The sequence below is a fragment of the Sus scrofa genome, chromosome 12 (genome assembly GCF_054392235.1).
Source record: "Sus scrofa isolate SSC_HxYL_T2T_F1_AM1 chromosome 12, Sscrofa_HxYL_maternal_Yorkshire_Landrace_v2.0, whole genome shotgun sequence".
NCBI lineage: Eukaryota > Metazoa > Chordata > Mammalia > Artiodactyla > Suidae > Sus > Sus scrofa.
Window position 1 is genome coordinate 530,723 of NC_139394.1, and position 24,609 is coordinate 555,331.

The 24,609-nt window shown below is 56.4% G+C and overlaps 1 protein-coding gene across 3 annotated transcripts; it reads left to right on the forward strand.

The window, feature by feature from the left end:
• The first annotated feature begins 500 nt into the window (after positions 1-500).
• Positions 501-24,292, forward strand: RAB40B (RAB40B, member RAS oncogene family). 3 transcript variants are annotated; one of them, XM_003357921.5, is made up of 6 exons: positions 501-789; positions 20,301-20,361; positions 21,227-21,287; positions 22,140-22,217; positions 22,809-23,031; positions 23,430-24,292. In XM_003357921.5, exons 1-6 carry the CDS (start codon positions 648-650, stop codon positions 23,699-23,701), a joined length of 837 nt encoding a protein of 278 aa, XP_003357969.4. In that variant the 5' UTR covers positions 501-647; the 3' UTR covers positions 23,702-24,292. The 3 variants fall into 3 exon arrangements, with proteins under 3 accessions (XP_003357969.4, XP_013845276.3, XP_084839309.1); XM_013989822.3 differs by having other exon boundaries at positions 554-789; positions 20,918-21,287; XM_084983183.1 differs by lacking the exons at positions 22,140-22,217; positions 22,809-23,031; positions 23,430-24,292 and adding an exon at positions 21,766-21,977 and having other exon boundaries at positions 554-789; positions 20,918-21,287.
• The last annotated feature ends 317 nt before the right edge of the window (positions 24,293-24,609 follow it).

Genomic DNA, 24,609 nt, shown 5'->3' on the forward strand with positions numbered 1-24,609 from the left:
CAAACACACGAGCACGTGCGTCTATCTGAGGCAGCTATGAGGTCCTGGAGGAGCCGTGGGAGAGACAGCGAGTCTGGGCTCCTTCGGGACAGGGACCCTTGACACCAGACCACCTGGCTCGGGCCTCCAGCCACCATCCGCAACAGGAAGCCGGCCTTGCGATTCCTGGGCTCGGCCCAGTGAAGTCTCCAGATGGGTGTGCGGCAAGCCCAGGCCCCGAGGGGGCGGGCCCACGTGGCACTGTGAACACCTGGCCCCGCCCTTAATCGCCCCGCCCTGCGCTACCTCCGGCCCCGCCCCACTTACCTCTCGTTCTCCATTGGATGTGGCTGTAGCATCACCGCCCTAGGCCCAGCCCCCTTCCCCGCCTCCCGCCTCCTCACCGCCGCGGGGAGGGTGGGGGACGGCCTGGAGGCGGAGACGACAGCAAGATGGACGAGTGCCCAGCCAATGAGCGCCCGCATCCGCCTAGCAACTGCGGTCGGCCAATGGCAGGGCGGGGCGGGGCTGCGCGCTGTCAGCCCCGAGGACCTCCCAGCCCGCAGAGCTCGGGGGACTTTGGGGCCCGAGCGGCCCTGGCGTGCCGGGCCACCGCCACTGCACCGTTCCACTGGGCCGGGTATGGGCACGGGCGACGGCGCGACACGATGAGTGCCGGGGCCAGCCCGGTCCGCGCCTACGACTTCCTGCTCAAGTTCTTGCTGGTGGGCGACAGCGACGTGGGCAAGGGCGAGATCCTGGCGAGTCTGCAGGACGGCGCGGCAGAGTCCCCGTACGGCCACCCCGCAGGTGAGCTCGGGGCGGAGGAGGAGTGGGGTGGAACACACGGGGCCGAGGAGGAGAGGGTCGCTGCCCGAAGCGGGGAGCAGGAGAGGCCAGTGAGGCGAGGGAGGGGGCGAGGGCACCGCGCCCAGGAGCTGAGCTCGGAGCAGGGAGGCCGGGCAGGAGAGCATCGGGCGCGGGGCTGGGAAGGGCAAACGAGGCCGGGGAGGAAAAGGGCGCCGGCCGGGCAGCGGGGCCGAAGAGGGGAGCAGGGGAGGCCAGGGAGCCCGGGGATAAGCGGGGCTCAGGAGGGCAAGCCGGCCGGGAGGCGCGGGGGGTCCAGTGAAGAGAGAGGACTCGGGTTCGGGATGGGAGCGTAGGGCTCCGGGCCTCTGCCTGGATCCGGCCCCCACTATTCCGGCAGCCGCGACTGAACCAACCCCTTGCCCTGCAAATGGGGAGCCAGACGGCTCACGGAGGGCCTGGGGCGGGTGTACACCGTGCGTGCGGCGGGAGCGGCGGCTCGGTGGGGCGCTGGTGTCCTCCTGACCTGGGGCGTGAATGGCGAGGCAGAGGAGAGCGTGGGGACCTCGCAGCGGGGGTCGTCAGGGCTGCTCCGAGTGGCCGGCAGGGAGGCCTCACGTGCGCGCGACGCATTTGAAATGGACGCGTGGGGGTGCGGCGCCCGCGGAAGGGGACTGGAGGGTGGGATCCAAACGCAGCGGACGCAGACTCCCAGGTGGTGGCTCTGCGCGTGGGTCGGGTGGAAGGGGAAAGAGGGACGGTGCACAGGACGGGCGTGTCGAGAGCGACGTGTGGAGACCCCGGTGGACAGGTCTGGGAGTGCAAGGAACCCCGGAGATCCTAGAGAGCATTTCCTGGGGCCCAGAAAGGGGAGCCCTGCCTAGAGTGCAGGAGAGTGGGTCCCAGGGCCCGGGGAGGCCAGAGCGCCCAGCTCGAGGGCAAGTGGGCAAGGCGCCCCCGAAGTGTGTAGTTTGAGAGCAGCAGCCCACGAGAGGGGATGGACATTAGGAGGAGAAGAAGGGCAGGGGAGGGGAAAGTGCTTGAGCAGGAACCTGTGCCAGGAGGGGAGAGGAGGGCCTGCCAGCTCCAGCTTCCTTACCGGTACCAGGCTGCTTGGATCCTGCGGATGGAGGCCGGCGACTGTTCGCCTTTGAGCGGTCATGTCAGGGGCTTAAGCCACATTTCCACCGCTGGCGGTGCTGCGCCTCCGCTTACAGTCTGGTTTCTGGGGAGCCCGGGAGGGCAGCCCAGGGAGTGGAGCCCGTGTTGAGGCCAGCCTCCGGGCGCTTCCCGTCCCGACGGAGCAGAGGAGGGTGGAGAAGACAGTGGGCGTGCAGGGAGTAGGGGAGGTCTGAGATGAGGGCACGAGCTGATGGTGAAAACCTGGAGCCACCCTCACACTGCTGTGCACTGAGTCCCCGGGGCGCTGTGAGCCTGCAGATTCAGATTCTAGAACCATGCTGTCCAAGATGATGCCGTTAGCCACCTGTGGCTTTTACATGTAGTTAAAATGAATTACAACTAGGAGTGTGCATTAGCCCCTTTTAAGCCCTGGACTCCCCGCACCCACCCACCCCACAGCGTGAGCGGCAGGGCTCTGCTGGACAGCGCCCCCGGCTTAAGGCTCCAGGAGGCCAGGGACACACCTCTTTCCCCACAGCTGGCTTCTCCTGGCCTGGGGGGCTCAGGGAATGGACCGGCCACAGCCGAGGCGAAGAAAGCTCTGTGCATGTGGTATGTTTGTGGAGGGCGGTTTTCCGACCGGACCAGGTGAACCCTGTGCGACAGATAAGAGGAGTTGGACAAACATTTGTGCAACATCCTCCGGCTGGTGTGAAAGAAGGCTTGCCGTGCTTCTTTCATTGGTGTGCTGAACAGAGACTTCCAGCAACTAGTTCGTGCTTTCTTTGCAAGTATTTTCCTTGACACAGAGGAAGGGTTTAGGCTGCAAAGACACTCTCCATGAAGGTTTTGTTGTCAGCTGGGCTTAAGACACTGCGGAAAAGAGCCCGTATCTCAGATCTAGCTTTGCGAGGGTTTGATGTACTGCAAGATTTTTCAGGGGAGTTCCTGTCATGGCACAGTGGAAACAACTCCGACGGGGAACCATGAGGTTGCAGGTTCAATCCCTGGCCTCGCTCAGTGGGTTAAGGACCCAGCCTTGCTGTGAGCTGAGGTGTAGGTCGCAGACGTGGCTCAGATCTGGCTGTGGCTGTGGCTGTGGCTGTGGCTGTGGCTGTGGCTGTAGTGTAGGCCAGTGAATTCAGCTCTGATTGGACCCCTAGCCTGGGAACTCCATATGCCGTGGGTGCGGCTCTAAAAAGAGAAAAGACAAAAAGAAAAAAAGAAGAAAAGGAAAGAGATTACAAAAGATTGTAAGAAATTGGAGTTGTGGGGAGTTCCCGCCATAGCTCAGTGGTTGGTAAAGCCAACTGGCATCCATGAGGACATGGGTTCAATCCCTGGCCTCGCTCAGTGGGTTAAGGATCTGGCCTTGCTGTGAGCTGTGGTGTGGGTCGAAGTCATGGCTCCGATCCTGCGTGGCTGTGGCTGTGGTGTAGGCCAGCGGCTTCAGCTCTGATTGGACCCCTGTGTGCCGTGGGTGTGGCCCTAAGAGGACAAAAGGCAAAAAAAAAAAAAAAAACGAAAAAGAAATTGGAGTCGTTATTTTAACTAGTAGTAGTCGTATTTTAAAGGTACATTTCACTTTGAAATGGTGTGGGTGCTTCTAGCAGGAAAGGTGAGGGCCCTTCAGCCTCACACCCCCTTCCCCTCCACCTAATGCCTCAGCCTGGGTTGGCATTGCTCACGTTGCCCAGGTTCCTGACACTTCCGTATGTTGGCTGCAGTGCCCACAGTTGCTCAGCATTAATTCAACATTTCCGCGCACTCTGTGCCCACCCGTAGTCCTTGTACTTTGCTGCGTGTCTGACGAGCTCAGGAAGGCTCATGAGAATCTCATGCTGGAGCGGCTTCCGTTGCCTCCGCCTCCGGTGGGTGTGAGGGTCTTGGCTTCCAGCTTCTTTCCCTGTGTAACCGTCGCTCCACAACCCTCTGCCGTGGGATGTGGTCTGAAGTCACCTGATTCTTTCCCTATGTGGGTAATTTGCATTTTCTTCATGGATTTCCGAAGAATTCCTTCTTTTTGCTCCATTTCACCAGCTCAACCAGACCGTGTCTCAGAGCTACCTGCTCCCTTTTGAACTCCTGGTACCCTGGGTACTCTTTCAATTTGAAGATTTCTTTTTTCATTTTAAGGAAATTTACTTTGTGTCCTTAAGATGTCTTCTGTTACACTTACTGGGGTTTCTGCTTCAGGGATAGCAATTGTATTAGTTTCCTGTTGCTGCTGGGCAAATTGCCACCAACCTAGTGGCTTGAAACACAGCAATTTATTCTCTGATGATTCTGGGGGCCTTTAGTCTGCACAGGCTCATGGGCTAAAATCCAGGTGGGCAGGCCTGCATTCTTCTCTAAGTGAGCTGGGGGGAGGCTGTTTTCCCACCTTTTCCAGCTTCTAGAATCCTTCTGTCTCTCTGTTTGTGGCCCCTCCCCTGCCTTCAGAGCCAGCCATGAGGGGTTGGGAGCAGTCTTTCTCAAATGTCGTCTTTTTTTTTCTTTTTAGGGCCTCAGCTGCAGCATGTGAAAGTTCCCAAGGAGCTCCTGTTGTGCTCAGGGGGTTGAGAACCCGAGTAATATCCATGAGGATGCAGGTTCAATCCCTGGCCTCGCTCAGTGGGTTAACAGTCTGGCGTTGCCACGAGCTGTGGTGTAGGTTGCCAGTGTGGCTTGGATCCTGCATTGCTGTGACTGTGGCTGTGGCTGTAGGCTGGCAGATGCAGCTCTGATTCAACCCCTAGCCCGGGAAACATCCATATGCCACAAATGCGGCCCTAAAAAGACAAACGAGAAAGAATGGAAGGAAGAAAGAAAGTTAGTTCCTGGGCCAGGGGTGGAGTCGGAGCTGCAGCTGCTGGCCTCCACCACAGCCACAGACAGCAATGCTGGATCCAAGCCCCATCTGCAGTCTACACCATAGCTCATGGCAATGCCAGTTCCTTAACCCACTGCTCAAGGCCAGGGATCGAACCTATAACCTCATGGGTCCTAGTTGTGTACATTTCCTCTGTGCCATGATGGCAACTCCGGGTTGAGTTTTTTTAATAGGTAAGTGGGAGTGTTTTAAAAATATATCCACTGGAGTTCCTGTCGTGGCTCAGTGGTTAACGAATCCGACTAGGAACCATGAGGTTACAGGTTCGATCCCTGGCCTTGCTCAGTGGGTTAAGGATCCAGCATTGCCATGACCTGTGGTGTAGGTTGCAGATGTGGCTTGGATCCCGCATTGCAGTGGCTTTGGCATAGGCGGGCGGCTACAGCTCCAATTTGACCCCGAGCTTGAGAACCTCCATGTGCTGCAGGAGTGGCCCAAGAAACGGCAAAAAAGACAATAAATAAATAAATAAATAAAAATAAAAATAAAAATATATCCACCCCCCCCAACAACAAAAAAAGGGAGTTCCCTGGTGATGCAGCAGGGTCAGGATCTGCCATTGTCACGGCTGTGGCGTAGGTTGGCTCCCTGGCCGCAGACATTCTTCATGCTGTGGGTAAGGCCACGAAAGGAAATGTATTCGGAGTTCCCATCGTGGCTCAGTGGAAACAAATCTGGCTAACATCCATGAGGACGCAGGTTCGATCCTTGGCCTTGCTCAGTGGGTTAAGCATCCAGCGTTGCTGTGAGCTGTGGTGTAGGTCGCAGGCGTGGCTCAGATCTGGCGTGGCTGTGGCTGTGGCTGTGGTGTAGGCTAGTGGCTACAGCTCCAATTTGACCTCTTTCCCTCTTGTCACAGCTGGGGACCAAACAACCTCCGTCCCCCAGGCTTTCAGCACTGCAGGTGGGTCTGCCCTGGCTTTCCCTGCTCACGCCCCGCGAGCTCCCCTGGCAGGTGTTCTAGGCTCTACCACGGTCCCGAGAGGCCTGGACCTTCCGATCAGTTTCCTCTCAGCCCCCACTTGGGGGCAGGGCTGTGGCTTCCCCACTGGCCCTGCAGCCTGAGCTCCGCGAGGAGCAGGAAGGCCAGCGTGGGCTGTGTAGACCCCCTCACTGGGGGGAGCGTGGCGGGGCGCCCACGGCCACAGGCACATCCTGGTCCGGCTGGGTCCCTGCGGCTCCTGGAGCCCTCTTCTGTCCGCTGGGTTGGCGCCCCGTCCCGACCCCTCTGCCCGCAGAAGCCCTGGTCCAGGCGGAAGTGGGGGAGGGTCTGCGTCTCCCCGGGCTCTGGTGGGGTGTCCCCCGCGCTTGTCATGCGGAGGGAAGGCCCGCATCTCCTGCGCCCGTTGTTCTCCCGCGTGAGAGTCACTGTTTCTGGCGCCTCTCCCTCGGCTGCTGCTCCAGCTGCCTTTTCCCAGCAGGAAGATCCCGTCTCTCTCTGGTTCACACTTGGAAGAGCTGAAAACAACTCCCCCTGTTTGAGAGCCTAGAAGGACCACCCCAGGCGACAGGCTGCCCTTTCCCTGCCCGCCTCCGTTGGCAACGGCGGCGTTAAGACGTGAAGCATGATTTATGAAGCCCTCCCGTTCAGGTTTGCACTGCGCGGCTCCTCGATATAACCCCCCACTGCCCTCGGCGCCAGCGTGGGCACTCTGACTTCATTTCGCCTGTTGGCTTCTTACCTCACGTCACAAACACTCCCATATATTTGAAAATGATAAAATTGCACTCGTGTCAGGTTTTCTCTTGAAAAGCGCTTGCATCAGCCCTGCTTCCCCTGTGTCCTGTGGGGTCTCCTCCCCGCAGCAGTGTGACCTCTGACCCCTGCAGCCCAGGAGAACCTGATTTCAGGTGATGGGCAGGGAGGGGCTCAGAACCGGCAGCCCGGGTTCCTCCCATGCAGAGGCCCCCCCCACCGCCCCTTGGGGTGTCCTCTGGCACCGGGCCTGGGTGGCTGCAGGGTGGATGCAGCCGGGCAGGCACAGCCTCAAGGTCCTGCCAGGGTCCCACCACACCTGCGCCATTCTCCCTGGCCTGGCAGCGCAGGACCCGAAAGTGTCAGTTATGTAGCTTTTGTCAGATCCAGAAACAGGACAATTCGTGATGTAAGACCTCTCAGGGTTTACCTTCTCAGAGGGCAGCTGGCTTCCTTGGAGGCCTGGACCCGGTTCCCCACGAGACCTGGGTGCCCCCCCCTCATCTGGGGGTGGGGGTGCCCCTCCACACACCCGCTCGCAGGGCCTTGGGGCTCCTGAAGCTGGTCTGACTGCATGTCCCTGGCTTAAGACACCACCGGCATTCCGTCAATCTGATAATTCATGCGACTTGTGTAGCTCCTGGGGGGACCTTTTTTTTTTAATATTTTTGTTTTTTAGGGTTGCACCTGCAGCACATGAAGATTCCCAGGCTAGAGGTGGAATCGGAGCTACAGCCACCGGCCTCCACCGCAGCCACAGCAACGCGGGATCCGAGCCACATCTGCGACCTACACAACAGCTCACGGCAACACTGGATCCTTAACCCACTGAGCGAGGCCAGGGATCGAACCCTCAACCTCATGGTTCCCAGTCAGATTCATTTGTGCTGCGCCACGATGGGAGCTCCCTGGGGTGATCTTTATGTCACAGCAGGCTCTGTCTTTGAAGGGACTGCATGGTCATCACCAATCACGTTTCTGAGCATTTGGCCTCGTGGTTTGTATTTTCTTCAGCGGTTTTGGAATGCCGGGTCATAACCACTTTTTAATATATTGCAAACTCTAGGGTGGTACGCAGGCCCCGTTGCCTTCAGGCTGCGGTGGGGGCTTCTGACTGCAGTGGGCAGGCCTGGGTCTGTGGTTAACAGGGTACGGTGTGGCTTGTGTCCTAAGCCTCGGTGGGCGGAGGCAGTGAGAGAGCAGTCTTGGTGGGAAACACTCAGAGTGCAGCCATCTGGCCTGGAGGTTAAACAGTGTGCTTGGCCCGCCGTCTAAGAGGCGAAGCCCATCCCTTTGGGTGGGCGAGGGAGGCAGGCGTGTTGCTCTTGGTGGGGTATCACTTCCTAGGGGCGCCCTTGCAGGGGTGGCTTAAAACAACAGAACACACTCTCTGGGTCATGGGGTCCTGGAAGTCAGAAGTCCAGACCCCTCCCTCCAGGCCTCGACCCTTCCTGGAGGTTCCTGGTGTTGCTGTTGCCCGGGGCTTGCGGCAGCACTGCCTCCATCTCGGCTTCTCCCTTCCAGCCACGGACCCCCACTCACTCGGACCTCACTGTAGCTTGACGACTTCTGCAGGGACTCCATTTCCAAGGAAGGTCACTTTGCAGGGTCTGGGGGACACGGATTTGGGGACGCTCTTCAACCCAGTACAGACTGCGACGCTCCCAGGATGGACGGCTTCCTTTTCCCGGAAGGACGGGCAGGGCCCGGGGCCAGGGGAGTCCCTCGCCCTTGTCGCGCGAGCTGCCGGCTGGGCCGCTTGGTTATCCACGTCCTGGTTGGACCTGCGTGGGCCGGGAGGCTGGGATGAGCGCAGCCGTCCGCCTCCACGGGGCTCCCCCCCCTTCTACGTGGGCTCCTCGGCGTGCTGCCTGCGCTTACGAACAGAATTCACCCCTTTCTGGTTCTGACCAAGGCTCACGGTGGTGTAGGATTCAAGGGGGGCCAGGGGGGGCCACCCTGCTCTGCAGGCCACCCAGCAGACCTGCGGTGAGAAGGTCAGGGCTCCCACAGCGTGTGGTCTGGTGTCTGCGGTGGGCACAGCTGAGACGCCCCTTCCTGCTGAGCCCACAGGGACTTGGCGGGCTGGCCGGTCCCCCCTGGGGGGCATCCAGGGGGTGCCCAGGCGTCGGCCACCTGTGAGCCGAGCCACTGTAAACACCCCCCTTTTTGTGTGAACGTGGGAAGCCTGTAGGAGTGGGCCTGCTGGGGGGCAGGACGCGTATGTTTACCTCTTAGGAGCAGCCAAACCCATTTGCCCCAGCAGCCCCTGAGGGTGCAGTTACCTCTGTGTCCTCACCAGCTCTTGGCACTGTCGGTACTTTGGGGGTTTGTCTTTCTAAATACAGCAGGTGTGCGATGCTCTCACACAGTAACTTTCCTGGGCTCTTTTGCTGTCTTCATCATATTCTCTTTGGTGAGTGTCTGTTCAAGTCTTTCGCCTTTTTTTTTTTTTTTTTTTTTTTTTTTTTTTGCTTCTTAGGGCTGCACCCGAGGCATAGGGAAGTTCCCAGGCTAGGGGTCCAATCGGAGCTGCAGCTGCCGGCCTACACCACTACTCATGGCCACACCGTATCCTTAACACACTGAGTGAGTTCAGGGATCAAACCTGCATCCTCACGGTTACTAGTTGGGCTCATTACCGCTGCACCACAAAGGGAACTCCCAAGTCTTTTGCCCATTTGAAATTTTTTTTCAGTTTGTTTTCTTATTATCTAGTCTTTTTTTTCCCATTTTTCTTTTTACAGCCACAGTTGCTACATGTGGAAATTCCTGGCTAGGGGTCAAACCAGAGCTACAGCTGCAGGCCTGCACCACAGCCACAACACCAGGTACTTAGCCACTGAGCGAGGCCAGGGATCCAACCAGCATCCTCACAGACACTATGTTTGGTTCTCAACCCTCTGAGCCACATGGGAACTCCTTATCGTCTAGTCTTGAGGGTGTTTATACTCTGCATTCACGTCCTGGGTCCGAAATGTGTTTTGCAAACATTTTCTCCTAGACTCTGGGTTTTCTTTCCATTTTATTAAGTATCTTTCAAAGAATAGATGCTTTGGAGTTCCCTGGTGGCTCAGCAGGTTAAAGATTCAGGTCGTCACTGCTGTGGCACAGATTCGATCCCTGGCCTGGGAACTTCCCCATGCTGTGAGTTCGGCAAAAAAAAAAAAAAAAAAAAAAGATGGTCAGCAAACACATGAAAAAATGCTCAACATCATTGATTATAAGAGAAATGCAAATCAAAACTACCATGAGATACCACCTCACACCAGTCAGAATGGCCATCATTAATAAATCCACAAATAACAAGTGCTGGAGGGGCTGTGGAGAAAAGGGAACCCTCCTGCACTGTTGGTGGGAATGTAAACTGGTACAGCCACTACGGAGAACAGTATGGAGGTACCTTAGAAAACTATACATAGAACTCCCATATGACCCAGCAATCCCATTCTTGGGCATATATCCAGACAAAACTCTACCTAAAAGAGACACATGCACCCGCGTGTTCATTGCAGCACTATTCACAATAGCCAGGACATGGAAACAACCCAAATGTCCATCGACAGAGGATTGGATTCGGAAGATGTGGTATAGATACACAATGGAATACTACTCAGCCATAAAAAAGGATGACACAATGCCATTTGCAGCAACATGGATGGAACTAGAGACTCTCATACTGAGTGAAATGAGCCAGAAAGACAAAGACAAATACCATATGATATCACTTATAACTGGAATCTAATATCCAGCACAAATGAACATCTCCTCAGAAAAAAAATCATGGACTTGGAGAAAAGACTTGTGGCTGCCTGATGGGAGGGGGAGGGCGTGGGAGGGACCGGGAGCTTGGGCTTATCAGACACAACTTAGAATAGATTTACAAGGAGATCCTGCTGAATAGCATTGAGAACTTTGTCTAGATACTCATGTTGCAACAGAACAAAGGGTGGGGGGAAAAAATGTAATTGTAATGTATACATGTGAGGATAACTTGATCCTCTTGCTGTACAGTGGGGAAAAAAAAAAGCAGTGAACTGCTGACATTTAAATGCTTTTCCCCAACAAATGTTAACATTTAACAAAATTATAGAAGACAAATAAATAAATAAATAAAATTTAAAAAATAAAAAATAAAAGCCAGGGACAAAGAGATATTTTAGGGGAGTCCCTGGTGCTCTAGTGGTTAGGGTTTGGTGCTTTCACTGCTGTGGCCCAGGTTCAAGCCCTGATCTGGGAGCTGCGATGCCACATCAAGCTGCTGCAAGTCACAGCCAAAAAAAGGAGACACTTTTAATGTTGAAGAAGTCCAATTTGTCGCTTTGTCCTTTTACAGACTGTGCTTTTGGTATTGTATCTAAGAAATCACTGCTGAACTCTTTGCCCAAGTCTACAAAGTTTTTCTTCTATGTTTTCTTTTTTTCTTTAGCAAGTGCCTGAATATTTCTTTTTTTTAATTGGAAGTCTAGTTGACTTGCTAATTTCTGCTGCACAGAAAGTGATTCAGTTGTACATTTATCTTTTTACTTTGTTTTATTTTATTTTATTTGTCTTTTTAGGGCCGCACCTGCTGCATATGGAGGTTCCCAGGCTAGGGGTCCAATCGGAGCTGTAGCTGCCGGCCTCCACCACAGCCACAGCAACACGGGATCCGAGCCGAGTCTGCGACCTACACCACAGCTCACGGTAACGCCCCGGATCTTGAATCCAGGGACAGGGATCGAACCTTCGTCCCCATGGACACTAGCTGGGTTTGTTACCGCTGAGCCACGACGGGGACTCCGTCTTCGGTGCTTTCTTTTTTTTTTTTTTTGTCTTTTGTCTTTTTTTTGTTGTTGTTGTTGTTGTTGTTGTTGTTGTTGTTGCTATTTCCTGGGCCGCTCCCTCGGCATATGGAGGTTCCCAGGCTAGGGGTCTAATCGGAGCTGTAGCCACCGGCCTACGCCAGAGCCACAGCAACGCGGGATCCGAGCCGCGTCTGCAACCTACACCACAGCTCACGGCAACACCGGATCGTTAACCCACTGAGCAAGAGCAGGGACCGAACCCGCAACCTCATGGTTCCTAGTCGGATTTGTTAACCACTGCGCCACGACGGGAACTCCTTCGGTGCTTTCTTATAGAAGTTTTAGTGTTCCAGTTGTGACTGTGAGCCGTTTGGAGTTAGTTTCTTGCGTGGCAGGAGGTGTAGACCGAGGCTCACTGCTTTTGCGCAGGGTACCTGCCGTTCCAGCACCGCCTGTTAAAAGAACATTTGCTCTCGATCACACTGCCTTACACCGTTGTCAGGAATCCGCTGGCCACATTTGGGTGGTTTTATTTCTCAGCTCAGTTCGGTTCCATCTTCCTGCTGTGTAGTTTTAATCCGGTGTCACGTTGTTTTGATTGCTTTAAATACACAGTAGGCCTTGAAATTGGCTCGTCTGACTCTTCCACCTTTGTTCCTTTTGTTCAAAACTGTTTTGACTACTTGAATTCCTTTAACGTTCCACATACATTTTAGCTTTGTCAGTTTCTACCCCCAAAAATCCGGCTATGATTTTTTGTTTGGCTGGACCCCTGGCATGTAGGGGCTCTAGGGCTAGGGGCTGAACCCCACTCCACGGCAGTGACAACACTGGGTCCTTAGGCTGCTGAACCAGGCAGGGAGCTCCGTGCTAGGCTCTCTTTTTGTTCGTTTTTTTCTTTTGTCTTTTAGGGCCGCACCCTTGGCATATGGAGGTTCCCAAGCTAGGGGTCCAATCGGAGCTACCGCTGCTGGCCTGCACCACAGTCACAGCAACTGGGGATCTGAGCTGCGTCTGTGACCTACACCCCAGCTCACAGCAATGCCGGATCCTTAACCCACTGAGCGAGGCCAGGGATGGAACCTGTGTCCTCATGGATACTGGTTGGATTCTTAACCCTCTGAGCTACAACTGGGAGCTGAAGGGGGTTCGTCCTGTGAGACCCCGCCCAGAGAGCAGTTGCTGAAATCCACCAGCCCCTCTGCAGGACCCCAGGTCCTACCTGGCAAGGAAACTGTGTTGCTGCTCGTGGGACCCTGTGGCCTCTGGTCTCCTGGGGCCTGGCTGCCCTGCCCAAGCACACAGCTCTCTGTTCCTCGCTGCTACCCAGCCGCCCACTCCCAACTTTGGCGGAAAATAAGTAAATAAATAAATAAGTAAATTGGAGTTCCCATCTGGCACAGTGGGAACGAATCCGACTAGGAACCATGAGGTTGTGGGTTCGATCCCTGGCCTTGCTCAGTAGGTTAAGGATCTGGCATTGCTGTGAGCTGTGGTGTAGGTGGCAGACTTGGCTTGGATTTGGCGTTGCTGTGACTCTGGCATAGGCCGTCGGCTACAGCTCTGATTAGACCCCTAGCCTGGGAACTTCCATATGCCATGGGAGCGGCCCTAAAAAGAGACAAAATACAAAAAAAAAAAACAAAAAACAAAAAACACCATATATATATATATATATATATATATATATATATATATATATATATAAAACTCGCTGTTAGAACTACTCAGAAATTCGAGGCAGCCCCACAGAAGCAGGCTCTGGGCCTGGGCCGTGGGCGGGCTTTGGCCTGGATGGTGGCCCCAGGTTCTCCCTGCTTCTCCCGTCCTGAGCTGGTTAATCCGCTCTCTGGTCCCCTGGTCCTGTGAGACACCCCAGATCTCTCCACAAAGCGCCCACTGGTCCAAAAAGCCAGGCAGAGTCCGTCTGTTGATGCACTGTTTTAGGTGAAATTCACAAAGTATAAAACCGACCGTGTTAAAATGAACAATTCAGGAGTTCCCATCACGGCTCAGCAGTTACCCAATCTGACGAGCATCCGTGAGGGCCCAGGTTCGATCCCTGGTCTTGCTCAGTGGGTTAAGGATCCAGCTTGCCGTAAGCTGTGGTGTAGGTGGAAGACGCGGCTGGGGTCCTGCCTTGCTGTGGCTGTGGCTTAGGCCATCGGCTGCAGCTCGGATTGGACCCCTCGCCTGGGAACCTCCATTCACCGCGGGTGAGGCCCTAAAAAAGCAAAAAATAAAATAAAACGAACGATTCAGTGCATTTATAACCCTGCAACTTTCTATTTCTACACATTTTCTTCACCCCCTAAAAGGAAACCTGGACCCCTGCCCCTGCCTCTGGCAGCCACCACTTTACTTTCTGACTTGTTAATTCAACATAAGGCACATTCTCAAAACTCGGGTCCTTGCCCTGAATACGTTTGTCAGTATTTAGCCGGGATTTACAGGTTTGCAAGCACTCACTCCTGCAGATGGCACCCAGCAGGTGGCGGAGGAGCTGGAGTATAGCATTTCCAGACCACTCGGCCTCGGAGTGCCGTGAGTAGCTTGGCTTTTGAGGTTTGCTTTTTTTTTTTTTTAGGCTAACATTCTGTCTCTTCTGGTGTCTGTTGTTCCGACTCCGTGAACATTCCGACAGGCTTTGCTCTAGGAGCTTTGCGTATTTTTCTTTTATTTCGATGGATGGAGGTATTGGTGAATTTACGAAGTGCAGCCAATGTACTTCCAGCTTTTGGCCCTGACGCTGACACAACTCCTGTCAAAATCATGAGCCAAAATGTGCCCGGCAGCGAAGAGGAAATACAGCAAATGGGAAGGGAGCAAACACACAGAGAGGAGCATCGGGAGAAACAGTTCAGTGAATGAGTGTTTGGGAAAAAGAGTCTCTTCGCACCAGGGACTTTGAGCCCGGCCCGGGGTGGGGACAGGGGCCTCCCCTGGCAGGCCCCGCCTGACCGAGGGTTTATCTTCTGGGACCCAGGGGCTTGGGGAAGGAGGAGGCCTTCGGGGGGCTGAGCCGCTGCAGGTGGCTGGCACCAGGTGGGAACCGTGGGAAGTGGCCGAGGGAAGCTGAGGCTCGGGGAGCGTGAGGAAGCCGCTGGTCTCCGGGCCTGGGATTTGATTCTGAGTCAGGCTGGGACCTGGGACCTGGATGCTTGTTGCTGCGGCTGGACAAACGCACCTGGACAAATGCCTCCCAGCAACAAAATGCAAAGAAACACTTAAGGAACTGAAAGTAACTGCGGGGTGTGCAGCTGGGGCAAATTATGGGCGATAAGACACAAGAAAACTAAAGCCCCGACCCCCACTACCGAGGAGCTGAGAGCAAAAGCGGGGTTCGGGGAGCAAAAGCAGGGAACTACGCTTGCCCCCTGCACACAGCACCACCGAAGGGGGGCCAGGCCACCTCAGTCAGCCCTCTGGCCTGACCCCGGGCCCCCCCACCCTCCCCCATATGAGGAGCCAGCGTGAACCCCCTCGGGAGTAAGCTAGGGAGCAAAGGAACCCATGGCTTGTCTTCTCCCTCCCCCTCCCCCACTGCAGTGGGGGCCCATTAAAGCCCCGCCTGGATTTCTCGCCTGGCCCTGTACTGATTTCTATGGATTAAGGAGGCCAAGAGCCCTGGACGGTAGCAATTGCAATCACCACCGAGCTTCCCTCTGCGGGGCCCTTGGGGGTGTCTGTGGGGTCCCCCGTGGGCCAGCCCATCTCCACCCCCACTTTCCACCCTACAGATCAAACGGGGGCAGTGTTTTTCTAGCTTTCTCCCCGCCCCCACTCTGCCCTGTCCCAGATGTTCAGCTGCAGGGACAAAGGAGGTCCCACCCTCAGGAGAGGGCGCCACCCAGCTGCACAGGTGGCGCTAACGCTAACGGAGACCAGGTGGCCCGGAGGGCGCTTCAGGTGGCCACAGGGTTGTCCTGGTAGAACAACCACCGCAGAGTCAGAGCTGCGTCTGGGCTGCGGGTGCTTTCGCGTCTTTGGCTTCGGGCTAGATTTCCTTTGCCTTTTTTTTTTTTTTTTTTTTTTTTTTTTTTTTGTCTTTTTAGGGCCGCACCTGCAGCACATGAGAGTTCCCAGGCTAGGGGTCAAATCAGAGCTACAGTTGCCCGTCCACACCACAGCCACGGCCACACCAGATCTGAGCCATGTCTGTGACCCACACCAGAGCTCACAGCAACACCGGATCCTCAACCCACTGAGCAAGGCCAGGGATTGAACCCGCATCCTCATGGACACTAGGCGGGTTCCTTAACCACTGAGCTTTTCCAGGGTTCGTGTGTCAGGTTTCCTCTGTCCCTCTTGCCAGCCGCTGGGCTTCGTGCGTTTTCTGTCGGATGGGGCATTTTTTTTACTGCAAACAAGAGGGCAACTCAGAGAAGTTTGAGTGAGGAGGAGCTTGTGGCCTCGTGTAACAGAGGTTGAGAGCTGGGTCCCGTTTCAGGCAAAATCCTGGGCTGAGCCATTCCGTTCTCTCAGCTGTTGCTTCCCCACAAACCTGTTCCCCACACTCACCCCATCCTGCTGCTTCTGGGCTGGGTTGGTTTCCACCTGGGAAGAACCCGGCCACCAGCAGCTCCAAACCGTGTGCTTCTTGCAAGTTCTGAACCCGAAGTGGAGAAAGCCGTGAACACTCTCTCTCCCGCCTGCCCAGCAAGTCCCTCTCCAGGGCTGTCGGGTCCCTGGTTTTAATCGCTGGTTCACCATGGACAGCTGTTACCTGCACGAGGGCTGCTCCAGGGGGAGCCGTGCAGCCGTGACCAGAGGCAGACCCTCAAAAGGGAGCAAATCCGAAAAGAGTAAAGCGTTTGGAGATGAAAACCAGGTGCAGGAATAAAATTTCCAAAGGAAGGCGAAAGGGTAACGTTGAGACCACTTTCCAGACTGTTGAGAAAAAGAGAGAAACGCAAAATCGGAGAAGAAGAGAAAATTAGGGAGGCCCAGCATCTTATCAGTAACACCTCAGAGAAGGAAAACATGTATCATTCCAGGAGGTTCCCCAAACGGGAAGCTTTGCCTCCTCAGACTGACAGGGCCCGTCGAGAGGTCGGCACAGCAACGAGGCCTGAAAATGTCCCCTAACAAGGTGCGAAACCGCAGAACACCCGGGTCAAGGGAGGACCCGACCCGACCCCGAGTGTGTTCAGGGGAAGGTGGACCCGGACGGAACTGTCCGCACGCTTCTTTTCTTTTTTGCGGGGAGTGGGGGGCACACCCGAGGCATGTGGAGGTTCCCAGGCGAGGGGCTGAGTCAGAGCTACAGCTGCCGGCCTCCACCACAGCCACGGCAACGCAGGATCTGAGCCCCTTCTTCGACCCACACCACAGCTCACAGCAACGCTGGATCCTTAACCCACTGAGCGAGGCCAGGGATCGAACCCGAAACCTCATGGTTCCTGGTTGGATTCGTTTCCACGGCGCCACGACGGGAACTCCCGTCTGCATGTTTCTGAAGGAAGGTAATTTCTTCCCGCACCTGCGGGTCGGTGCAAACTCAGTGAGGGCCCGCGAAAGGCCTGGAGACACTTTCAGACATGCAAAGCCTCAAAAACCAGCTTCCGTGCGCCCTTCTCAGGAACCAGGACGAAAAATTAAATCAAAAGAGGGGGAGAGCCTTCCACTGGTAGGAGAAAGGAGGGCCCAGGCGCACGGCCATGGCCCAGTCCAGATGGGAGCAGGAGAGAAGCAGCTCTGGAGAGAAGCAGCTCTGGAGAGACGCCTCAATGTCTGCAGGTGCTGAGAGGCGCTCAGGTGGCTGATGGGGAGTCTAGGGGTGAGCTCGTGATAAACGCAGAGAAAGCTAAGCAAATAAACAGCATGGTGCACAAACGAACCCAGGACACAGACCACCTAGTTCCTCCGTGGGTGGCGTTTACCGGGTCGTGTTGCCATAGAGATGAATGTTCATCTAAGCAGCATAACCACACGTGCTCGGCATGGTTACGTGTCTATGCAGATAGTCCTTGCGTTTATTTAGTGTGCGCGCGAGTGCGTGCGTGCATGTGTGTGTGTGTGTGTGTGTGCGCGTGCGTGTGTGGGTGGGAAGAGAGGCTGGTGGGCTCTGTCAGCGAAGTACCCCGTTGTCACTTCTGTAATGGGAAATGCATTGTTGCCTAAAACCGAAGAGTCGGGAAGTTGAATATACAAGTTTGTTTACAAGTTTGGAGAGACGCAGCAAAAGGAAAGGTCAGAGAAGATTAAAATGGGGAGCGGAAGGCGGCTCCGGTACGTTTTCCACACTGAGTCCTGGGGAACGACCTGACCTGAAACCACGAGCGTTCGCGGCTCGTGAAAGCGAGACCCAAGAACGGTTTGGAAACTCACTGGACGCTTGAAGAGACTGTCAGGAAGGAGTTATTTTATTTCTGCTTTTCTTTTTTTTTTTTTTAAAGGGCCACACGTGGAGGTTCCCGGGCTAGGGGTCGACCGGGAGCTACAGCTGCCCGCCTACGCCACAGCCACAGGCACGCCCGATCCGAGCTGCCTCTGCGACCTACCCCACAGCTCACGCCAAGGCCAGTTCCCCAGCCCACTGAGCGAGGCCAGGGATCGAACCCACAGCATCATGGATAGCAGTCACTGTGCCACAGCGGGAACTCCAGGGATGAATTTTATATTTATGAAAATTTCTTTTTTTGTTGTGGACCTAAAAAATAAGTACACGGAAGACGTTCTAAATCAAGGAGCCAGAGTTCCCGTCGTGGCGCAATGGTTAACGAATCCGACTAGGAACCATGAGGTTAACGAAAAAGACAAAAAGACCAAAAAAATTTTTTAAAATTAAAGTATAGTTGATTTACAGAGTTCTGTCAATTTCTGCTGTATCGCAGAGTGACCCAGTCATACATATACTCTCTTTCTCTCTCTCTCTCTCTCTCTCTCTCTCTCTCTCTCTCTCTCGTATGATCCTCCGTCACGTCCTGTCACAGAGGATTGCCTACACTGCCCTGTGCTGTACAGTACAACCTCACTGCTTATCCATTTAATTTATTTATTTATTTATGTTTTGCTTTTTAGGGCGACACCCAAGGCATATGGAGGTTCCCAGGCTAGGGGTCCAATCAGAGCTGCAGCCACTGGCCTACACCAGAGCCACAGCAACACGGGATCTGAGCCTCGTCTGCAACCTACACCACAGCTCACAGCAATGCCGGATCCTTAACCCACTGAGCGAGGCCAGGGATTGAACCCATCACCTCATGGTTCCTCGTCGGATTCGTTTCCACAGCACCAGGACGGGAACTCCAGGAACTGGATTTCTGAGCCTTCCTGGATGCACGGAGGTTTTCCCGGGAGGAGAGCTGTGCAGATTGCACACCAGCCCAGCGCTTTCTGCAGAGGGGCCTCAGCCAGCACTTCCCTTTTCTCTTCCGCCTCCTCCAGCACTTTCCCTTCAGATTTGCAGCTGAGCCTCACTCGTCAAGATATCCAAAGTCTGGTCCCATCCCAGAAAGGCTTCAAGGCTGGTCCTTGCTCCGTTGGAGGGCTTTAAGGTGAATTCTTGACAAAGTCTGTAAATGAAGTCAGTCAAGCGCAGGACGCCCGGGTTGGGGCATGACGGAGCGGGTGGCACGCTTGGGATCGCGCAGTGCTCGCCCCTCTTGCTTCTGCAGTCGATTCTCAGCAACGTTTGCTGAGGCTTCCTTCCCGGTCAGTCCCAATGAGCGCCGCCGACCTGGTGGAAGCCTCCCCTCTCCTGCCCTGTGAACTCCTCGGAGGAGAAAGACGGTTGCTGGATGGGGAGGAATATGTTTCCTTTTCAAAAATGTTTATTGCTTTTTCTGATTTTAGAAGAAATGCATGCCCGTTGAAGAAAACTTGAGAAGAGAAAAAGTTGGGGGGAGAAAAAGATAAAATCTACCCAGATTCCTCAACCCAGAGATCTCCATTGACGACATGGGGCTGGGCCTCAGTTTTCCCCGTGGATGAAAAAAACTGGAGTTCCCGTCACGGCTCAGCAGTTAACAAACCCGACTAGCATCCATGAGGATGCAGGTTCGGTCCCTGGCCTCGCTCAGTGGGTTACGGATCCGGCGTTGCCGTGAGCTGTGGTGTAGGTCGCAGACTTGGCTCGGATCTGGCGTAGCTGTGGCTCTGGCGTAGGCCAGTGGCTATGGCTCCGATGAGACCCCCTAGCCTGGGAACCTCCATATGCCACGGGTGCAGCCCTAAAAGACAAAAAAAAAAGACACACTCAAAAAATTTTTTTAAATAAAATAATAAAAACTTAATCAGTAATCAGTCTAAGAACCAAATGGAAAATGTCATTTGCACCAGCCTAAGGATTATAACCTGGGAGACCGTCCTTCAGAAAGCCGCGAGGGAGTCCCCTGGGAGCGCCGAGGGTTAGGGATCTCGCGCTGTCCCCGCAGTGGCTCAGGTCATGAGGACTGCTCTGCCTGTCAGGGAGACCCCTTGCAGGATTACCAAGGAGTGCTGTTCCCCAAGAAGGTCTGGTCCATACGGATGCAACGCACACGCCAGAGGGGAGGAGGAGGCCGTAGGGGCAGGGAAAATGTTGTTTACACTTTTCTCTCCTTGCCGTAGGAATTTTATCTCCTCACCCCACGCACCTACACACCTGCTCTGTCTTTGCACAGCTGAGATAACACTTCGTATCTCACTGCATCGCACCTTTGTTTTTGGCCATGCCCGTGGCATGTGGAACTTCCCAGGCCAGGGATCAAACCTGAGCCACAGCCGTGACCCAACCCGCTGTAGTGACGACTCCAGATCCTTAACCCGCTGTGCCACCCGGGAGCTCCCATACCTAACCCCATCGTCTGCACGTGTTGACTGCACATTCTTAGTGTGACAGTTTTGGGGAAACTCAGCATTTCAGCCTGAGAGTCCAGCAGAGATAAGTAGCAAGCCTGGGGCTAGCTGCAGAGGAGCTGGGGGCTCTGGCTGCCCCCCACCCCCAGGGGCAGGGCCTAGGCACTGGGCTGGAGGCGGTGCTGGTGAGGGAGGGCCAGGCGGCTCTGCCCTGTGACCTGTCCCTTGTCCCCGGCTGAGCGCTCCTCTCTCGCAGGCATCGACTACGAGACCACTACCATCCTGCTGGACGGCCGGCGGGTAAAGCTGCAGCTCTGGTGAGTCGCTCCTGCCCTCGGAGGCCCTGGCACCACCTGCGGGAAGGGCCGAGCCTCAGCCCCGCCTGACCCAGGGCTCCTGAGGGAGCTGAGACCGGTGTGGGGCCCCAGTCTGTCCAAAGCACCCGGCCTCTGCCTCCCTTGGGCCCAGAGTGGCCATGCACGGTGACCAAGACTCTTGACAGGCAAGGGGGTGGGGTGGGGCAAGAGGCCAGGGCGTCGCCGGCTCTGGACTGGTCTCTTTCTCGGTCCCCGGCCCGGCCGTCCCCACCTGCTGATGTGGGTGTGTTAATTGCACCCACAGATGCGTGCACGTTGCCCTTAGAAAAGGTGCTGGGAAACCGCATCTGCTGGTCCCCGAGAGCCACTGCCCTGAGCGCCGGCCGGAGTCCATCCGAGGCTGCGCTCCCCTGATTGACGCACCCCGTCACTTCCGTGTATTGATAACACGGCGACGTGTCCGCAGGGCCGACTCCATGTGCGCGGTGGGCATGGAGTCCTCCCACCAAATCCTTTGGTCTGGTTCTCCCCAGTGTAGACACGCCTTCCTTCCTAGGCAGCGTTCTCGAGATGAAGCGGCTTTTCAGAAACCTCTCTTAGACAGACTGAAATCCGGACTCACGCGGTTGAAACCCACAGCAACTTTTCCAGTTGACTTTTTAAATGACAGCAAAGAGAATGAGCCCGGAAAGGTGCCGCCATCCAGGCCTCCAGGGACAGCGTGCCTGGCACTCTGCCGGGGGCTTGCGCTTTCTGCGGGACACTCCGGGCCAACAACTGGAGGTGTCCCGTCCGCCTCCCGAGCCCACAAAGCCTGCGTCGGGAAGCAGCGACTTCTCCTGACAGGCTGCCACCTCTTTTCCAGGGACACGTCAGGGCAGGGGAGGTTCTGTACCATATTCCGCTCCTACTCTCGGGGGGCACAGGTAACGCCCCCGTGCTGGGAGGGCCGCGGACCCCGTAGTAATGGCCGCGTGTCCTTGAGTGGGTGCTGGGAGCACAGGCTCACACACAGGCCAATGCCCGCTTTCGACGTGCACCCAGCACTGTCGGGTGGCTCCCATGCCCTCAGCATCCGAACGTGTGTGCCCGGGTTGCATTTGCACCTGCCTGTGCACGAGTGGCATGTAGGCACGTGTGTCATGCGTGTGGGGACACAAATACATAGGCATGTGGGCCATGTGCATCCGCGTGCACATGCGTGTGTGCCTGCACGCGTGTGAGAGCCCTCTGTCCAGGGTGGTGGTGGGCCCTGCACCCCCCGCCCCCCGCATTCCGTGTCCTGGACCAGCTCACAAAGGTGGGGGTTGAGTTCTAGTCCCCGGCTCACCGTCACACACGAGGCTTTGTCAGTGGGCTTGTGAAACGTCACCGAAGTGACCGCACCCCTGCGGCGTTTGGCAGGTACACCAAAATACGTCTGTGCGAAAACGTAAAGTGGCCATTGGCTTTGCTGCTGTGGCTCAGCGGTAACGAATCTGGCCGGGATCCATGAGGAGGGGGATTCGATCCCCGACCTCCCTCCATGGGTTAAGGATCCGGCGTTGCCGAGAGCTGTGGGTCGAAGACGCGGCTCGGATCCCGCGTTGCTGTGGCTCTGGTGGAAGCCGGCAGCTGCAGCTCCGGCTCCGATTGCACGCCTGACCTGGGAACCTCCATATGCCGCGAGTGCAGGCCTAAAAGACCAAAAAAAGCAAGTCCAGTGGCTGTTGAGCTGGTGGTGTGTGGGTGAGGGGCCTGTGGGCGGCCGGCCTGCCCACGTGGCCGTGCCTCCCCAGGGAGTGGTCCTGGTCTACGACATCGCAAACCGCTGGTCCTTCGATGGCCTCGGCCGGTGGATCACAGAGGTCAACCAGGTACGGCTCGGCCGGGCTCCCGCGGGCGGGCCCGTGGCGGGAGGGCAGGGCCGGGGAGGGGCGACGACACAGCACCTCCTGCCCAGGATCTGGGGCTGCTGTCGTCAGGTGGGTGACCCGGGCACCCGGACTGTCCAGCTGCCCTGGGGACGTGGAGTGTCAGTACCACCCACGCATGCGTGTCCTGGGCCGTGACCGCTGCAGACTGCGTGGCTTCGTACGGCAGAAACGTACCCTCTCAAGTCCTGGGCTCAGAAGGCCAACAGCAAGGTGTCGGCCGCACTCCCCCAGGGCACCAGAGGAGGGTCCTTCCTGCCCACTCCGGCTTCCGTGTGGCGGACAGTCTCAGCCTGTGGGCGTGTCCCTCGGTCTCTGCTCTGCCGTCACCTGGTCTGTCCCCTCTCTGCTTCTTATAAGGACACAGCGACTGGATGTAGCTTCCAGCTCAAGACCTCGTCATAACTCATTCCATCTGCAAAAACCCTATTTCCAAAACCCACAGGAATTTGGGGGACGGCCCTCATCCCAGGACACCCCGGTGCCAACCACACTGTCTGCAAGTCCCCCCACTTTCCTTTCTCTGCCCTTTAGCACGCCCCAGGGGTCCCCAAAATCCTGGTGGGGAACCGCCTGCACCTGGCCTTCAAGCGGCAGGTCCCCACGGAGCAGGCCCAGGCCTACGCAGAGCGTCTGGGTGTGACCTTCTTCGAGGTCAGCCCGCTGTGCAATTTCAACATCACCGAGTCCTTCACGGAGCTGGCCAGGACCGTGCTGCTGCGGCACGGGATGGACCGGCTCTGGAGGCCCAGCAAAGGTAAGCGCCTGCCAGGACGCCCGGGCCCCGTCTGCCGTCTGCCCAGCTGACACCCGCTTTTGACGTCAGCCACACAGTAGGGAGAGCGTGTGTCCATGAGCCCGGAGGGCGGTCCTGTGGGTCCCGAGGAAACCACCTCGGCGGGGGCCGGCCAGGTCCCCACACCTCTCAGGCCTAGAGGGGAGGTGCTGGGGGTGTCAGGTGTTGGAGACCTGAGTTTATGGTGATGAAAGCAGGGCCAGCCATCCCCAGGGGCCCTGACGTCTCACCTGCACGGGCCCAGAGTCGCGGAGAGGAGGGAGGACAGGCGTGGGGGCTGCGCCCACCCCATCCCCACCCTGCGGCCGGCGCCCAGCCTGAGCCCACACACACTCAACGGTTCTCCTTTCTCCCCCAAGTTCTGAGCCTGCAGGACCTGTGCTGCCGGGCGGTGGTGTCCTGCACGCCTGTGCACCTGGTGGACAGGCTGCCACTGCCCGTGGCCCTGAGAGGCCACCTCAAGTCCTTCTCGATGGCCAGCGGCCTGAACGCCCGGATGATGCACGGCCGCTCCTACTCGCTCACCACCTGCTCCGGCTGCAAGAGGACCAGCCTCCGCAAAGCCAAGGCCGGCCGCCCCCCCCAGAGCCCCCCCAGACGCCGCAGCAGAAACGGCTGCAGAGTCTCCTGAGGAGGATGCGGGCGGGCTGCGGGGCCAGCAGAGGAGCGGGACAGCGGGGACAGGAGGCTGCCGGCGTGAAGGGGACCGTGTGCTCAGGGCAACGAGACGTGGCCGTCACGGTCAGGACGGGGCTCACCTGGCGATCCTGCGTGGCCCTTCACCGGCCTCTTGCTTTGGACCCGGGTTTATAGAGAGGTCGTGATCACAGGGCAACTGTTTTGGGGGCCACACTCTCAGCACACGAGTTCCGGGCCAGGGGTTAAACCCCCGCCACAGGTCCTTAACCCACTGCCCCACCAGGGAATTCCGCAAGTTTTTTCTTAAAATAACGGCTTCTTTATAGGAATGGTGACGTGCATGGGGTGAGTGCAAATCCTAGGGATTCCGAAGAGCAGGGATGGAGGGGAATCAGAATCTTCAGCATCGCGAGGGGCCTCTCCGTAAACCTCTGTTTAACGTCAAGGCGCTGATGTGTAAATGCCACAGGCCCGTTGGAGGTTCCGTGCAGCGGATCTGTCCAGCGTGTGCGGGACACAGACTTGATAAAGGCTTTGCTATGTCATTGACTACATTGTGGTGTGAATAAGTGATTTACATGCATATTTTTCTGTGAGTCTACGTTTTTCTGTACGAGATGTTCCATGAGTTACGAAGCGAAGGGAAGAAAAGGCCAAAGACACCTGGAGTTGTGATGAGCAGGCCGCAGCCCCTGACCCCAGGTCCAGAGCAGCGAGAAGATGTCCCCCTCAGCTGTTTTGGCTCAGAGCGAGGCGAGCACTCAGCCAAGGAAGTGTTTCTCGACAAGAGAGAGTGTGCTTGCTTCCCGGTAGAGCTGTGGGCTGTTCTCTCTGTTTGTTTTTTTAGGGCCGCATCCACGGCACATGGAGGTTCCCAGGCCAGGGAACTAATCGGAGCAA

Bases quoted from the DNA above. Each gene is read 5' to 3' on its own strand.
- RAB40B (XM_013989822.3), top strand. From the start codon at position 648: ATGAGTGCCGGGGCCAGCCCGGTCCGCGCCTACGACTTCCTGCTCAAG. The intron at 20,362-20,917 runs GTGAGTCGCTCC...CTTCCTTCCTAG, and splicing joins CGGGTAAAGCTGCAGCTCTG to GCAGCGTTCTCGAGATGAAG. The intron at 22,218-22,808 runs GTACGGCTCGGC...TCTGCCCTTTAG, and splicing joins GGATCACAGAGGTCAACCAG to CACGCCCCAGGGGTCCCCAA.